Source organism: Manacus vitellinus, unplaced genomic scaffold (assembly GCF_001715985.3).
Source record: "Manacus vitellinus isolate BGI_N305 unplaced genomic scaffold, ASM171598v3 scaffold_2_pilon, whole genome shotgun sequence".
Lineage (NCBI taxonomy): Eukaryota > Metazoa > Chordata > Aves > Passeriformes > Pipridae > Manacus > Manacus vitellinus.
Window position 1 is genome coordinate 52,558,571 of NW_021940208.1, and position 16,768 is coordinate 52,575,338.

General features: G+C 40.4%; 1 protein-coding gene across 2 annotated transcripts in view; it reads left to right on the top strand.

Moving 5' to 3' along the window:
• The window catches only part of DHRSX (dehydrogenase/reductase X-linked), a 203,943-nt gene that overhangs the window by 133,715 nt on the left and 53,460 nt on the right, over positions 1-16,768 (top strand). For both annotated transcript variants that reach the window (XM_029960845.1, XM_018071192.2), the window contains exon 4: positions 7,491-7,592. In XM_029960845.1, the coding sequence (XP_029816705.1) occupies positions 7,491-7,592 (102 nt within the window). The remainder of the gene's footprint in view (positions 1-7,490; positions 7,593-16,768) is intronic.

The following is a 16,768-nucleotide window of genomic DNA, read 5'->3' on the forward strand; positions in this document are numbered from 1 at the left end:
AGTATTTGTTGAATATAACAAGTTAAAGGATCACTGTACTAAGCCACACACTTCTCTTGTGGAAGCTGAAAGTAGCTAAGCCAGACCGTTCAGTTTCTGAAAGCAAATTTATTTTTTCATTTTAATCTTCCACCTCTGAGAAAGAAAGAATCTCTCAGAAAGCTGAAGACTTTTTTCCTCTGTTTCTTTTAGTAAAATAGGGTAAAGCTATATGGTTAAGAAATGGCACCACAAATTGCCTTTCTTTTTTTTTTTGTGCTCTTTGAGTAGTCAATGTTCAAACCTTCATGAGGAAGCAAAAAGCATGAATTTCTAATATTTGCCCAGGGTGATTTCTCTTCATGTTGTAAACACTGATGCAGAGCTCTTGTTCCCCTGAATGGGCTGGAGGATGACACACAGAGGCTGTTTACAAAGGCTGACATTAAGCACAGGACGTTCATCTCTTTATACTGCCTTTAAAGTTAGTGGCACCAGAATGGATGACTCAGAGAAGGAGCAGCTGAATTTAGGTGCTCTTGCTTGCCTGCTGGAAGGCTGTAGACAAACTAGGCTACCTTAAGTTGTGAGAGTATCTTTTAATATAAAAAAATACCCAAATGGTATATCTTTAAATGTGCTCACTATTTTGATCTGCATTCACACACTTTGCCAGATGGATGTCTTCCATTGGTCTTCTTCAATGGCATATCACAGGCATTAGCTTGAACAGTAAACCTGTGCTAGAGTTAGCCATGCTTTATTGTTTCTGTTAATAGTCTATGAAAGATCAGTGGTCTGAAAAAGGCCCACAGCATTATTTAGGCTAATAAAGGACAGAGAATAATACTGGGGAGAAATTTTAAAATGCCCTACATTATCACCCACGGTCACATACTTATAACAATTTGAAGGATTAGGAGCCAAAGTTATGCAAATTGTCATCATAACCACAACTAGAATTAAGGGTCAGCTAGTGTCATAAGTAGATTGCACATTCCAGGATTTTCTGTATGTTAATCAATTTAATAGTTAATTCCTTTGAATCTTGGCTGCTAATGAAGAATGGGTGAGATTGTAAAGTGCTTGTGGTGTAGAAGCCACAGAGGTCATCAAGTGCATAAAGGCAGGAGTCCAGCATAAATAGAAGACACTGTGCTTGCTGCATTTATGATGACCATTTCTCATTGTGCTCAATGTGCAGTTGGTTGGTACAAGGATTTTGTTTGGTTTTGTTTACCTAGAAGCTCTTTTAAAGTAAGAATTTTATAATCCTGAATAGCATGCAGTGTTCTGTCACCATGCACATCTGAGCAGAACCTGCATCACAGACCTTGTGTGAGTCCCAGACAATGTAGGAAAATTCTGTTAATGGAAGTTCTGTTTTGTAGACAGAGGCTTGTGTGCTTCTGCACATCCCAGATGACAGAATGATAAACCACAGGTTTGTGTTAGCAACCTAGAACTGCTTTTGCATTTTCCATTCACAGCATTGTCACAGAGTAGCCACAGACTTCATCTGCCCAGAAGTTCATTCCCCTCCCTTGGCAGCCCTGTTTTGATTGAGGACAAGTTTTGTTTTGGCTGGAAGATATGTAAGCAGATGAGCAGACCTTGCTGAGAAAGATGAGTTGATTCTGGGACACCTTATGCTGGGGAGAAAGGACTACAGGAAAAGGGACATACCCTTTTCCTGCTAGACTGAACCAGCCAAAGCCACTGTTAAGTAGTGTCAACAAGGACAGTTCAGTGACAAAAGGGAGGAGGCTCCAGTCAGTACTACTTTATGTCTTCTCTTCCTCCCAGTTCATGCTCTTTTTTTCCTGAGGTTTGCTCTACTTCATCTTCACATAGCTCTGCAGTGCGGCATCTGCCAGATGGTGGGTATCTGACTCATTAAGAGCCCTTTCTGATAAACATCTCTGTTACACTATCCTGGTGCTCAGAAGCATTCTCAGTTCTTTATGACCAGGGCAACATTTCTCCTCACTGCTATGCAGGTGCCAAAGTATAATTCTGTGAGGCAGAACAGCAAATGAAAGGCCAATTCCTCAGTACCCACAGTGGAGTTTTTGAGCATGAATACATGACTACGGAGCACCATTTTTTATTATCTTGTCCATGAACCAGTGCTGTCCCTTGCTGGAGAAGCAACTGTTCCTGCTGGTGCCTTCAGACACTGGATAGATGAGTGGCAAGCAGAAACAGGCAAAGCAATCCTTTCTGTTGTCTCTTTCCACCATGAACAAGTTCTCATCTCCCTGCATTGCTGGGCAGGCTTGCGGCTTGCCCTAGAATGGATCCCCTTCTTGTGTTTTTAACACAAAGGCAGTGGAAGCATGATGGAAAACTTTGGCATAAGTATTAAAAGCAAGTTGACTTTGACTTTGACTTATGATTTCTGCTGAAGCAGAGCTCTAGCTGTCCGTAAGAATTCCAACACGATGAGTTAGAGTTGAATGCATAAAAAGTCTACTTGGTAGGTGGCCTTATCTTAATCTAAATCATGCCTAAGTGCTGTAGTCTTTGTGGAAGCCAAAACATTGCATTTTCCTGTGTTCAGATGATCAGTGAATATCTTAGAAGTTGCAGTCCCTGATCATTAACTGCAATATCTGTCCATTATTTTTGCTTCTGAATTTTCCTTCTGTAGTAGACTGAAATTTCCATTTCATGCTTTTTATGCCCTGTGATACAGACACAAGAAACGTGCAGCCAGAGTCAACTGTGCTGGCATAGAAAGCAGAGGAGAACACTGGATGCTAAAAAGAAAGCAGGCAGACAGAAATGGAGAATTTGACCCCAAGGGGAAGCTCAGGGGAGTGCGAGCACTCAGGGGCTGTGTCGGGCTCTCCTAACACTGGGCCTTCTCCTGTCTTTTGTGGGGCTCATGGTGTCAGAAAGCTCTCGAAGAGCTAACAGATGCCACTGCTTCAGATCCTCTAATTTTAGTTATCATGACCAAGCAAGTGGAGGGTGTTCAGTGCAGAAACAAGCACTGCAGAGTACAGGTGCTCAGTGGTGTCACATGCGGTCAGCCAGCGTGGCTTTGTGGGATTTGTATGGGCCTCTTGAGTTGCAGCCACAAAAGCATTTTGCTGACTTCTCTGTCGCTGAAAAGGTGCTGCACCACTCAACTACATGTTATACCCATGATATATATATCTATTCATATGTGGTTAATGGCATAAGTAACTCTAGCTGTCTTTTGGAAGATTGTGCTCCTTCTGTATTTCATTAGCTAATAACTTTTTGATAACTGAGTCATCAGATTACAATAAAAGAATAGAAAAATATTTTTAAGAGTTAGAATTTTAGCCAGTGTCTGGCAATTATGGAGGTACTCACTTTCATTGGAAAGATTATTTAGATAAGAACACGGAACACTTCCAGTAGAAGAAAGAAATATGGCCATGTCTGTCACTATACAAGTAGCTGAAAGCAAGTAGTATAGGAGGAGAGATAAAATGGATAGAGTTAGAAATTTGAGTATTTCAGTAGCATTAGCTGCAGATATTCTGTATGTAGCTTATTTTGTATGTAGCTTCTACTCCTCATTTTTGTGCTAAATAACATGCAGAAAATGAAAGGAACAACTTAGCTTTAAAAACTTATTATATTATTAAACTCTAAAGCAGAATGACCACTATTGTGGTAAAAGATAAGAATTTTGGAGTTGTTCAGTTTTCCTGCTGTTATTGCACATCTTCTTTTTGCTCATAGCTATCCTATATGGAAAACCTTTTGCTATTATTGTTTCCATAAAGTAATTCAAATCATATTGCTAGTTCACGATCAGGTTTGGTCATTTGCTCACATTATGAAACATTGGTCTTTATTAATTAAGGAATCTAAAAATTTGGTATGCTTAGTATATTTGTGCATGCTTTAAACTTTTCTGGAAACTTTTCATTGTCCTTAGCTTCTCACTTTGTAATTCTTCAGTATATTGATTAAAAACAAACAAACAAACCAACAAACAAATATTTGCACCGTGGACCTTATTTTCCATTCAAAGCCCTGCCTCTGAGCCAGCACACAGTTTGGAGACACGTTTTGGCACTCTTTCTCTGGTGGATCAACACCTCAGTCGCTGCAGTGCTCGCACCAGTAAATCCGCCTCCCTGGCAGAGAGCCTCCATGCATGAATGAACACCAACAAGGAGTCTGGCCATTAGTGTTTCTGCCCTGTGAGCAAAAAGAAAAGTTTGGGGGTTGATTTGCTTGTTTGTTTTCCTTTCCAAAGCATGTTCTGATCTTTTGATGGCAAGTGCTTTACAAATAGTGAATATGATGGCACACTTCCCATATAAGCAAATAAATAAGTTTAGTAATGATAGCCTTGGCCTAGTATGCCATTAGTCTGGGCATTGTACAGTCATAATGAAGGACAGCATTTGCTCTGCAAAACTGCAAAATTAAGGGAGGCAAGATCAGACAACTTAGCAAAAAGTTAATTCCCAGGAAGGATGGGACTGCACTGGTCAGACTGAAAAGCACTCACCTTGGCACACAGGTTATCTAACCACCACTGTTGTTGGCGATGCAGAAAAGGACAATTTCAAGGTCAGGTAAGGGGAGGGATTAAAGTTTAGCTTAGTGAATGTTCCCAGAGGCCTGTTTTTCTTGCATATATATAGTGGCATTTGTAAAATCCAGGGGAGTCAATAATGTTGTCAGAGTCCATATAGGTGATGAAGAAGTGTTTGAACCCTGCACCATGACACAAAATACTGCAGCTAATGAAAGTCTAATGCCTCCTGTACCAAAATGAATATTTTTATATTAAAAGTGACTCCTCCACTGGCAGTGTGAATGGCTGTCTCATAAGAAGCTGATCATGCTTTTCCTAATCTCTTTCCTTGATGAGCTGCCTTGAGAAGTAAAGCATAAAGCTTCACCTAGGTCTTTGCTCGTTGTTGCACTAGTTACTAACAAGTAGGACCCGGTTTTGTGTATCTGAGCAATTACAATGGTTTTATACAGCTGCCAGGTCACAAAAGGAATAGCCTGAGCAACTGTCTTCTTTTACAGGAATTGATAACTTTTGCATTTCCTTACCATCTCCAGGTGCAGGCTATCAGTGAAATTAAACAAAATTGCAGCCCTCCTAAAGGTCTGCAGAGAGCTCAATAAATTGTCCATTTCTACTCATGGATCAGTGTTGTTGGAATGGTATGACTTTAGAGCCACTTTGAAAAACTGTATTTACACTATCTCATAACTGGAATCTAAGTGTTGTTGTTTGGTTGGTTTTTAATGGGCAAGGCCACTGAGAAATTTATATACATACACTAAGACAGTTTCAGAAGACTAATACTGTCTAGGTTCAAAATATATAACGTTAGGGAACTGAAGGAACTGTTCTGTAAAGGAATTAAATAACAGTTGTGATTGTCTTTTTTCATTTATCTTACTGTTGTGCCTGCAGGCCTTCCTAATTTCTTATTGTACTGACATGCTATAAAGAGGTATTATAGCTCAGAGCCTTGGTAGGGACAGGATGAAACAGTTTGGGCAACATCCCTGAACCAGGGAAAAGAACAAGAGAAAAAGTCTCTTACTGGAGCCTATTTACCCAACAGTTTGATCTTCCTATCAGAAAGGCATTCTTTAACATTTTTGAAGAACTATATATCTTTAATTTCCTCTTCTTTTAAAGGCTGATTCTTTCATAAGAAGAGGTGGGGGAAACCATGTTGTAGGAAGGGCCTGGAGCACAGGGCAACAGCCTGGGGGCAGGAGAAAGGAGGGCAGAGGGGAGCAGGGAAAACACAGTGAAGCTCTGGAACCCCAGTCCTTTGATGTGGTGGCCAAAACCATCCTGGAGACTGGGCATCTGTACAGAGGTTTCCACAGCTTGGGAAATCTGGGAGTTTGTTGAAATCAAACAGAACAGTAAGAGCTCACCCTGCAAGGACACAGTGAGCAAGGGTATTACGCTTTGTACAAACCTTTGCCTTTCTCTCTGCTGGACTTGGTCACTGCAGATCACTCAGTACTGTCTGACTTTCTCAAGTTTTGGTCTTCCTTGGAAAATTCACTTTCCGGAAGAGGTTCAAGCAAGTCCACCTCAGAGTCCTCATGTACTGGGTCCCACCAGGGTGGATCTGACAAGAAGTAGCTGACTTGCGTTCCCACAGTGACATGTAGCAAACCATTGGAGAGATGAATGTCTGCGCTAGAGGCTCACATTTTCTTGCTTCAAACATAGTTAGCTGAAACAAACCAAAAACCAGTCATAAAATATGTACGTTCTTAACGGTTAAAATAGTTGAACAAGGTCATAATTTTCTTCCTTTTTCCCCTTAACAGAGTTTCTAAAGAATTTGGATTGTTTGTGTGGGGATAGCTGCTGCTGTTGGGGGGGGAGGGGGGCTGCTTGTTTTCACTTCAAAACCCTGTAAGTGGTTTTGAAGTCATGGATGGTTATGTAAGGCAAGGCAACTGCTGAGGCAGTGCTGTGAGAGTCAGGGGTTGAAAGCTGCCCAACTGCAGCAGGAGGACAATTTTCAGACCTGATGGGTTTAAAGTTACTGGGGAATTTAAGTAATCTTTTTTTATTTTATTTAATTAATTTTATAGCCTTCTAGGGAAGGTCAATGATTGACAAACGCTTTGGACAAAAGGATGCTTGTTAGAGACATGTTTTCTTGGAAATAAAAACATATTGGTATCAAATATATTTTGAGACACTGACACCCTGCCTCTTGAGCAAGATCGTTGTGTAGTCAGATTGCCAGCACCCTGCCCCTTGACCAACACCAGCAGCATAAGCAGGGTGCTGCCCACGGTATCCATGTGAGGTATGTTCCTCTTAAATCACACTGCCATTGCTTAAATAGCATTTACGTGACTGGCTGTTGCTCCCAGGTGACCTGGACACCAACTGTCCCTGGATGCTCACAGGAGCAATACTTATAATCCTTGTGTTTGCTATCAGTGATCAGTTGATTCACCATATGGGCACCCTGTTGCTCATCTTTCCTACGAGCCTAATAAACTTTTGTTTTTAAACTCTTCCTGACATATATACTCAGAAGATAATCTGTGAAAAAACAAAGGGTAGCATATTGGTATCACAAACACAAGGAAACACTGTGGTGTCTGACATGCCTTCTCTCCCTATTTAATTTCCAGCTGCCATGTCGTGATCCTCTCAGTGCTGCAGAGGTATAGCCCCCCTCCCTAAATGGTAGCAGTAGAAAAAACTGTAGGACTGGGACATATTTGCTCCATTTGACACCCTCTTCACCTCCTGGATGCAAAATTCCCCATATTTGCTCTGTGAAGAATCAACAGTTTAAAGATAGAAATGAACGGAGAATGGAGAAAGAAGAAACCTTCTGAGACCAGCTTCATCTATGATTTTGAAAAGCCTGGTTTATTTTTAAAACGTTTACTATACTGGTGGCATTATCACAAGAGTCCTTGTTGATGTATATAAGTGTGTTTTTATATCATTGTAACTGACTTAACTCTGGTTTTGTTCATCTCCTCTTCTCTCCCAGTGGAGTTTTTATACTGTGATTTGGCTTCCATGAAGTCTATACGGCAATTTGTGCAGCGGTTTAGAGCAAAGAATTGTCCACTCCATGTCCTGGTGAATAATGGTGAGTTCTGTTTTTTTTTTATTCACATATCTGCAGGGGAAGATGTCACAAATGGAGCTCTCATCTATCACTTCACATTTCAGATAGGTTATCTGAAACATGCAGCAGGTTACAATAGGATTGCAGTAGCAGGGATGTCTTGTTAGGAGTTAAATTGCATTTTTTGCAGAGAGTCAAATGAGCAGACTGAACACTTCAGTGTCACAGCTGCTCATGATGTTATTGCAAGTCTGGTTCCTTTGCTGTGCTTTTTTAGCTCTCTAGCACTAAAAATCATGCAACTACACAAGAATCCAAGAATCTGGAATAAAAGTAAAAAAGGAAAGGGAAGCTGTACTTTATGCCAATTGGAGGACTGGGTAAAAACCAATCATATGAAGTTCAACAAGGAAAAGTGCCCGATTCTGCACCTGGGATGGGGCTACCCTGGATGTACGTACAGACTGGGGAATGAGATGCTGGAAAGCAGTGCTGTGGAAAGGGATCTGGGGATCCTGGTCGATGGCAAGTTGAATATGAGTCAGCAGAGCCCTGGCAGCCAGGAGGGCCAACCATGTCTTGGGGGTCATCAGGCAAAGCATCACCAGCTGGTTGAGGGAGGGGACTGTCCCACTCTGCTCTGCACTGGGGCGGCCTGACCTTGAATATTGTGTGCAGTTTTGGACACCACAATGTAAGAAAGATATTAAGCTATTGGGGAGTGTCCAAAGGAGGGCAACAAAGATGGTGAAGGGCCTTGAGGGGAAGCCGTATGAGGAGCGGCCGAGGGCACTTGGTCTGTTCAGCCTGGAGGAGACAGAGAGGAGACCTCACTGCAGTCTGTAACTTCCTTCTGAGGGGAAGAAGAGCTGCAGGCACTGATCGTTATGGTGACCAGTGACAGGACCTGAGGGAATGGCCTGAAGTTGTGTCAGAGGAGGTTTACATTGGATATTAGAAAGAGATTCTTCACCCAGAGGGTGGTTGGGTTCTGGAACAGGATCCTCAAGGAAGTGGTCACAGCACCAAGCCTGACAGAGTTGAAGAAGCATTTGGACAATGCTCTCAGGCATGCAGTGTGATTCTTGAGGATGTTCCTGTGCAGGGCCAGGAGTTGGGCTCAATTATCCTTGTGGGTCCCTTCCAACTTGGCATATTCTGTGATTCTTTCACCTTTATTTACTTTCTCTCCCCTTATATTTTTTCTGTATGAACACTTGTTTACTGTGGCTGTCTGATGAGCTGGGTTGGGGTTTTAATGCATCGGAAATATAACCTACTAAATTATTCAGCAGTCTCAGAGAAGTCACTGCATAGATCAAAGTGCTACTGGAAAGTTGTCCATAAAGCTGTATCCTCAGTGGTCAGAGCACAAATTAAAAGGACAATATTTATCTTGCATTCATACAATTATCAAATGAATCTCATTACTCTTGGGGATTTTAACTTTTATTACTCACATACTTGCCATCTAATTTTGTTTTATAGCCCCAATATTTTTGGAAACCAGCCCATACAATAATTTTCCTCCAGAAACCGTGCATGCTCTGCATGCACTTTCCTAAAGGGGAATTTTCACCTGTCTATTTGACTAGGGGAAAAACCCGCCAGCAAAAATTTAGGCTTCTTTTAGAATTTTTCTGCTGTTACACACTGCCGTTCTTGTTTTCCCAATCATTTGCATATATTTTATTAAGACATCTCAGAGAACAAACATGCTGTAAATGAATGGGTTTGTTACATTCGTTGGTGCCTTAAAGAACTCTTAGTAACACAAGTAAATATTGCAATAAAAATTCAAGTTTTTTTATTTGCTGATTGATATGAAACATTCATGAAATGTTCAACTAAGTGTTCATTTTTATTTGATTAGTCAAAAAAGCCTGCTATTATTATTTTAATTGTGCAGTAATTAGAGGTAGTGGACATTTAGGCCTGGTTACAAAATCTTTCCAGATTTACGTGACTAATTTTACTATTTGAAAAAACAGCATTTTGTGGAAAAATGGGTTTTGAGATCTATGTTCCCATCAGGCATCCCCTGCCCTCCACTAGTTTTCAGCATGAGCAAAGCCAGAACTGTCAGCAGGGGCTTGGAAGTCATTTGGGGGAGAAATGATGAGACTGAAGCAACTGGGAAGCCCTCTAGAAAAAAAGGCTTTTGCTCTGTCCTAGCTGCTGCTGAAGTGGGATGGAAGCAAATTGCAGTTAAATATGTCTTCTTATTCAAGAAACAAAGTTATATGAAAATAGGTCTCCTAATGGGCCTAATATGCTATGAGACCAAAGAGTGTAAGCCCAAAACTTCTTTTAAGAAAGAAGTTTGAGACTAAAGTTTGCCTGATTCAGTCTGTGTTTTCATGACTTCCAAGAAGGGCATTTGATTTCACTTACTCTTGATTACCAAATACAGTTGGCAAGAGAAATCTGTTTGAGAAAATCCTCTTAGAAGCTACAATGAAATGAATGGTCCAGATCTGCTGTTCGCTGAATCTTTAATAGAATCACACAAGCAAGCACGCCTAAAGCTGCTGTAAAGAATCCCATATAATTAGGTTAGTCTCCAACCATTACCTGGCAAGTCACCAGCCCACTTCTGAAAGGTCTTTCCTGCATCTTTTCTTTTTTTTTAATGGTCCTTTTTATTTGCTTTTGTAATTAATCTGTAGCATTTAATTTTGTTACTAGTTTCATAATGAAAGCCTGAATGTTTTCTTGGTACAAAAGAGGAAAATAAACATACCTAATGGAGGAGAAATGGCCTGATGCAAAAACCACTAATGTTAAGCACAACCAGGACAAATGCTGACATTGAGGCTATCTGGTTGGGTTTTCCCTTTCCCTTCCTCTTTCCTTTTTTTTTTTTTTGTCATTTTTTCTACTGTAACGCAATGCACTAAGGAGGATGATTCAGTCCATTGTGGACAGCAGAGCTGGAAGCACTACTCACTCAGAACCTCACCATTGCAATATTGAAATGTCTCATGGGAATGAGTCGTTGGGTATGTTGTCAGTGAAAGTGTACATGGTCAGAAAACTGTGTTATCTGGGGAAGTCATTTTGCATGACTGTCAGATGTCTTTCAAGACATCTCATAATGGCGTGGTTGATTTTCTTATGTTTCAGTGTATACATTTAGAATAGTAGGTTTCTTAGTGTCACCTTGTACTTTTTTATTTATTACTGATCTCAAAGCTCTAGCATTCTTGATATGAAGAGTTATTTTTAATTTTAGCATATGGGGAAGAGCTTGTGGGCCAGACAGCTACACAGTGCATTTGTAGGCAGCCATATGCCTTTAAGAATCTGACCTAAAATCTGTTGGGGTAATGCAGAGTCTCCATTATGTTTTGAAAATCAGACTTTGTGTGAATCTCACTACTTCTGAATCAGACCATCGTCAAACTAATAAAAATTTTCCTCTCTGTCTTCATGAAACAAAGCATTTTACTATTAAGGACTGTACCCTTTTGTTATATTTAGTGTAAAAAAGCTAAGAACTGTTACATTGCATTTTTTTCACAATATATTAGAATAATTTAATTCCTTTAAATCTAAATCTTTTATATTGATCAGTATAATGATGTTAATATGTTAGTGATCGTTCCTCGTATTATCTCCATGAATACATATCCTGTATGTATGTGAAGGTGTATGATATTTGTTGTGGGCTTGTGTGAACCTGTCAAAAAGCCAAACATTTGAAGATGAATTATGAAAGTTCTTACATTTTACAGTAATGCAAACTATGACATTAACATTGAAACATTATTAAAGACAAGTAATTTGGCGTGAATTACTGTACTATATAAATAATGTCTGACATAAGATTGTTATGAAACTCAGCAGTTTTTCTTTTTTTTTAAGGAATGTATCTCCATTACTTGCTCTCCATCCCTTGTTGAACTCAAGGATATAGTTGGAAATTAAATTAATACTAAAATTCTGAGTTTCAGAGTATTCTCCCAGAACTAAACACTCAAGTCCCACAAAAATTTCAAGAAGATTTAGGTATTCTACTTAATGGAAATTACTGCACTAGAGTCACCTCCTCTTTTTGTTAGAGCTTATTTTAGCATATACATTTAACTTTGTAATTTCTAATTTAAAAGGAAAAATTTGGTTGAATGCACACATTATTTCAGATGACAAATAAGGGCCTGTTTTTCCATTGCTATGCTTTCTGCATCAGTAATGTGCATGCTCAGCTCTTGGTTTTTAAAATAAACAAAACACATTAAAAATGCAGATAGAGTATTACATAAACTTATTTTTTTTTAATATAATGTGCTAGCACTAAAAAGAGAAAAATACTATGACACAGAAAACAAATCCATTTTCTGTAGAAAACAAGAAGTAAGCTAAATGGTTGAATTGGATGCAACACAAGCAGTTCAGAAAGCTTGATCTGACAGAAGGTCAGAAGAATATGTCTTCTAGTCCACTAATTAGCAATTGCGTGCTAATTTTTAGTTCTGTTTTTGAAAAGAACTGTGTCTTTTTACAGCTGAAAAGCATTCAGCAAATTACAGCATGTACCCTAGTGTAATTATTTAATACATTCATAAAAATGACATTGCTGTTAAAAGGCATTAGAAAGTCTGCTCTCCTCTTGTGGTTGCAAAAGGGACAGATAGTAAAACAGTTTGTAAAATTCCATGAGCAATAATTACTGTTCATGCCAGAGAGGTTTTTTCCTAACTTGAAGCCAGTCATTTTCTCTGTGTGCTAGAAATGTTTCTCAGCACCTTATAGTTTATGTTTTTGCTTATACACTGTTTACAATACTTAATTATCTTAAGACCAAGAGAGCTAACACCAAAATCACTACATATTTAGTGTTACCAGAATACCTATGGATACCAAACATGCACCGTCTAAACTCATTAACAATGAAATATCAACTTAAAGATTTCAGGCTATTATTAGCCTATTGCAGACAGATTACAGTTAAAATATTTTATGTTTAAGCCTATCTAAGCCAATTTAAAATCAGTATTTCTGAACTGCTGGCTATTTTAGACAATTATATTTCATACTTTGTGGATCATCTGAGAAATTATCAGTCTTTTGATAGAATCAATAAGTTTCTATAAACTTCCCTCTTTAGTTCTTAGGGCACAATAAAAGCTGTTTCAATAACTAAGTATGTGAAATATACATATATATTTTTTGCATTACCTGCACACAGTTCAGCCATGTGCAGGCCAGCCATAATCCTTTGCTGGGAGCCCTCTGAATAGTCCCATGGATGCTGTCATGGTTGATCATATATTAAACTATTCTTGTGTCTGAGTATTTGCAGGATCAGATCTTCAGAAGAAGTGTGAGATTTGAGGGCTAGGAATAAGGGCATATATCAGACGCAAACAATTTTATAGAGACTTACCTACTCACAGGTCTTATTGATGAGATGGATTTAATAATAGTTAAATAGCTTGAAATTATCCCAGTGGGATATATGAAAAGGTCCTGTCCCACTGGATTAGGTAAGGGTCAGCTCCCTTCTCTGTCGCAGCTGTAGCCTGCACTGACTGTTACGATGAAGATGAGAGAAACCTCAGAGATGTGGAAATTCACTGGGGGAGGCCTTGAGGGAAAGTTAGCGAGGAGGGTTGCAGTTGACTCTATTGAAACTTGGATTTCATCAAAATTAATGTTTCTCCTCCAGCCACACAGGAAGGCTGTGGTGAACTCAGGATATGGTATCTCATTAATCTTCTTCCAATGTCTTACTTACAACATCATGTTTCATCTTTATGCTTCCTCAGAGACAAATTAAAGTAACACTTAAGCAAAGCTGTGATGGAAAAGGTATAGAGGCACAGGGAGAAAGAGAGGATGAGCAGAAGAGCAAGTAGCCCTTTACCTGTATATAATGGATGATAAGTACTAGATATCATGGGAGAGCTGGACCTTTGGGGGACAGTTCAAGCTGGAAAAGGTAATTTGAGCTGGTGAAAAAATTGCCTTAAAATGGATCTTCCATGGATGATGAAAAAAACTAGAAGATTCATAAGGACACTAACATGCAGCCTTAACATGTTCTAAAATGAGAAGAAACTCAGAGTGATATTTTTTAAGAAGTTCAGTCTATGACGTGTCATTTTCTCAGATTTTTCAGAAGAGGTCATCTTTATAAGAGAGATGGGGATGCTGGCTGATCACACTGCTCTTCACAGGTATTAGGTGCCTTGGGTACTGCAAGTAACTTGCTGGGCACATGTGTCAGAGCATCATGATACTGCTGACAGCGTCTGGCTTGTTCAGATCAACTGAGGGTTGTGCAATGCCAGCATTTACCCAGTGCCTGGACTTTTAGCAGCAGTCATCAGCCAGAGATTTTACTGTATTTGAATAACATTGTTATCTGCCAGAATGATATGTGTCCTTGTAGTGGGTTAACCCTGGCTGGATGCCAGGTACCCACTAAGCCACTCTCTCACTCTCCCTCTGCAACTGGACAGAGGGGAGAAGAAAAAAGCTAGAGGATTCATGAGGTAAGAGCTGGGAGAGGTCAGTTACTGATTGCCTTCATGGGCAAAACAGACTTGAAGTGGGGATATTACTTAAATTTATTACTAACAGGATAAGAGCCAAAGAGTGAGAAGTAAAATAATCTTAAAAACACCTTCTCCCCACCCCTCCTTTCTTCCATGTTCTCCCTCCTCCACCGCAGTGGTGCAGGGGGACGGGGAATGGGGGTTGTGGTCAGTTGTTGTTTCTGCTGCTGCTCAGGGAGAGGAGTCCTTCCCCTGCTCCCGTGGGGTCCCTCCCACAGGAGGCAGTCCTTGATGGACCTCTCCGGTGTAAATCCATCCCTTGGGCAACAGTTCTTCCCAAACTGCTGTCCCATGGGTCACTCCTCCATGGGGTGCAGTCCTTCACGAATGTGTACCAATGTGGGTCCCCCACAGGGGCCACAAGTCCTACCCGGGAAAAACCTGCTCCAGCGTGGGCTTCCTTCTCCACGGGCTGCAGGTCTCCAGCAGGACCCTACTCCTTCTTGGGCCTCCCATGGGATCGCATCCTCCTTCATGCGTCCACCTGCTCCAGCATGGGCTCCTCCATGGGCTGCAGGTGGGTCTCTGCACCCTGATGGTCCTCCATGGGCTGCAGGGGCACAGCTGCTCCACCATGGTCTGCACCACGGGCTGCAGGGGCCTCAGCTCTGGTGCCTGGAGCACCTCCTGCCCCTCCTTCTGCACTGACCTTGGTGTCTATGTTGTTGTTCACATGTTCTCACTCTGCTCTTCCCTGGCTGGAATTCTTTCTGTGCAATGGCTTCTGTTCTTAAATATGTTATCATGGAGGTGTTACTATCACTCCTGATTGTCTTGGCCTTGGCCAGTGGCAGGAAGTTCATCCTGGAGCTGGCTGGCATTGGCTGCACTGGACAGGGGAAGCTTCTGGCAGCTTCTAACAGAAGCCACCCCTGTAGCACCCCTCATTACCAAAACCCAACCACAGAAACCCACTACAATCCTATATAAAGATATCAGATTTCTTATAAAAGGTTTATTGTTTATTAGAAGAACTAATAAGTTAGAAGAGCAACTTTAGACTACTTCTGGCTTGCAAACAGTAAGGATTTCATTCAAGAAAATCCTGAATTTTGTTTGAAACTGTCTTTGTCTTTCTGAATATTTCCAAAGCTTTTTCTGTGTCTGTGATATTGAACACTTTTTGAAAAGGGAAATATCTCAGGCTCCACAAGCTGCAGGTTTTTGACCCATTTGCTTTTATGTCCTGAATGCGAATGTTTTATCAGTGGAAGACAGATACAAAATTCAGCTATTGATGGATTAGGAAACCCAACTGGTTCTACTTAAGTGTGTGGAACACTTGCCATTGGCTTTTCTGAAGGCAGAAGTGAGCCATGTTTTTTTTACCTAATCCTTTCATAGCTTTTAGGTAAAAATATTTTTATACAAATCGCAAACCAAAATATTTTACTTCTAAGAGAACATCCTATTAAATTAGAAAGCTGTGACTGACTGTCTTATTTTAGGATTGTGAATGGGATAACTCATCATTGTGCCAGCTTAAATAACCAAATAGTTGCTGAGCATGTTTTTAGGAAACAAAGGGTTGGGTTTTTTTTAACTAGACTCAATTATGAATGTTCTGATATATTTTAGTGTAAAATCAAACCTCTGTTATGGATTGTATTTTCTTTTTTTAACTGACACATTTTCCAAGGAACTAGCCTGAGCCTTCTGTGTTCACCATGTAGCAGCATGACATTGATTCAGAAAGTGGATCTGTTCTTAAGGAGGTATTACAGCCTGTTCAGTGATGTTCTGAACCTACCAAGATCTGGTTGTTGTTCTCACAGTCCTTGAATATGGATTGTCTCCTTTTTTTCTTTTTCTTTTCTTTAATCTGCTGAGAAACTAAGAGCTTGCCTTTGCTGGAAAGACGCATTGCTTTTTCTTTTTTGACACATTTAATACAGTCCACTTCTTCCTTGTGGGCATTATAGGTGGGTCTGGGAGCACTAGCAGTAGATATTACTTAATTTTCAGTTCCTCATTACTTAGCCAAACTTTTAATGTTTGGGCTAAGAGCTTCCATGCCAAGTATTTGCCTGAGGCTGATTTATTTCTCCTTGTAATGCCAGATAAAACAGTTTACATGTTTCTGGCAAAATCTTAGGATTTTGTTAATGTCAAAAATGACAGCAATTTCATTCATTAAGGTTCTGGTGTTATCACAGTTTGAAAATGAATGCAGGCAAGATGCTGCCTTTTTGTCAGTGGTGGCTGCACCTTTGCCACCCATGGAATATTCCTATGATAGGTCAAGTCAGAAGCCTGTTAAGCACTGCAGTTCGTAAACCACCTTTTATGCTTTACTTGCTGAAGATATTCCTATACCAAGCATGTCCCAAATCGAGACTGAGCAGTTCTTTCTGCTGGAATCACAACCCTGAGTCATGGTGGGAGGTACTGTGTGCAGGCAAATGCACCAGCACTGGGACTGGGCACCAGTGTCCCAACTGCTCCTTGTGGCTGCCTCTGAGCTGGGGTGGAGATGGGCACTGCATCTCACTTCAGGCTCCTCCAGTCTCTCCACAGTCCAGACTCGTTGCTTCAGTCCTCCACGATCCCTATGAAAAGTTTCTGTCCTATGAAAAGTAGACTGTGAAGAGTTGATTGGAGGGATGGTAAACAGGACTCTTAGTTGGGAACCAT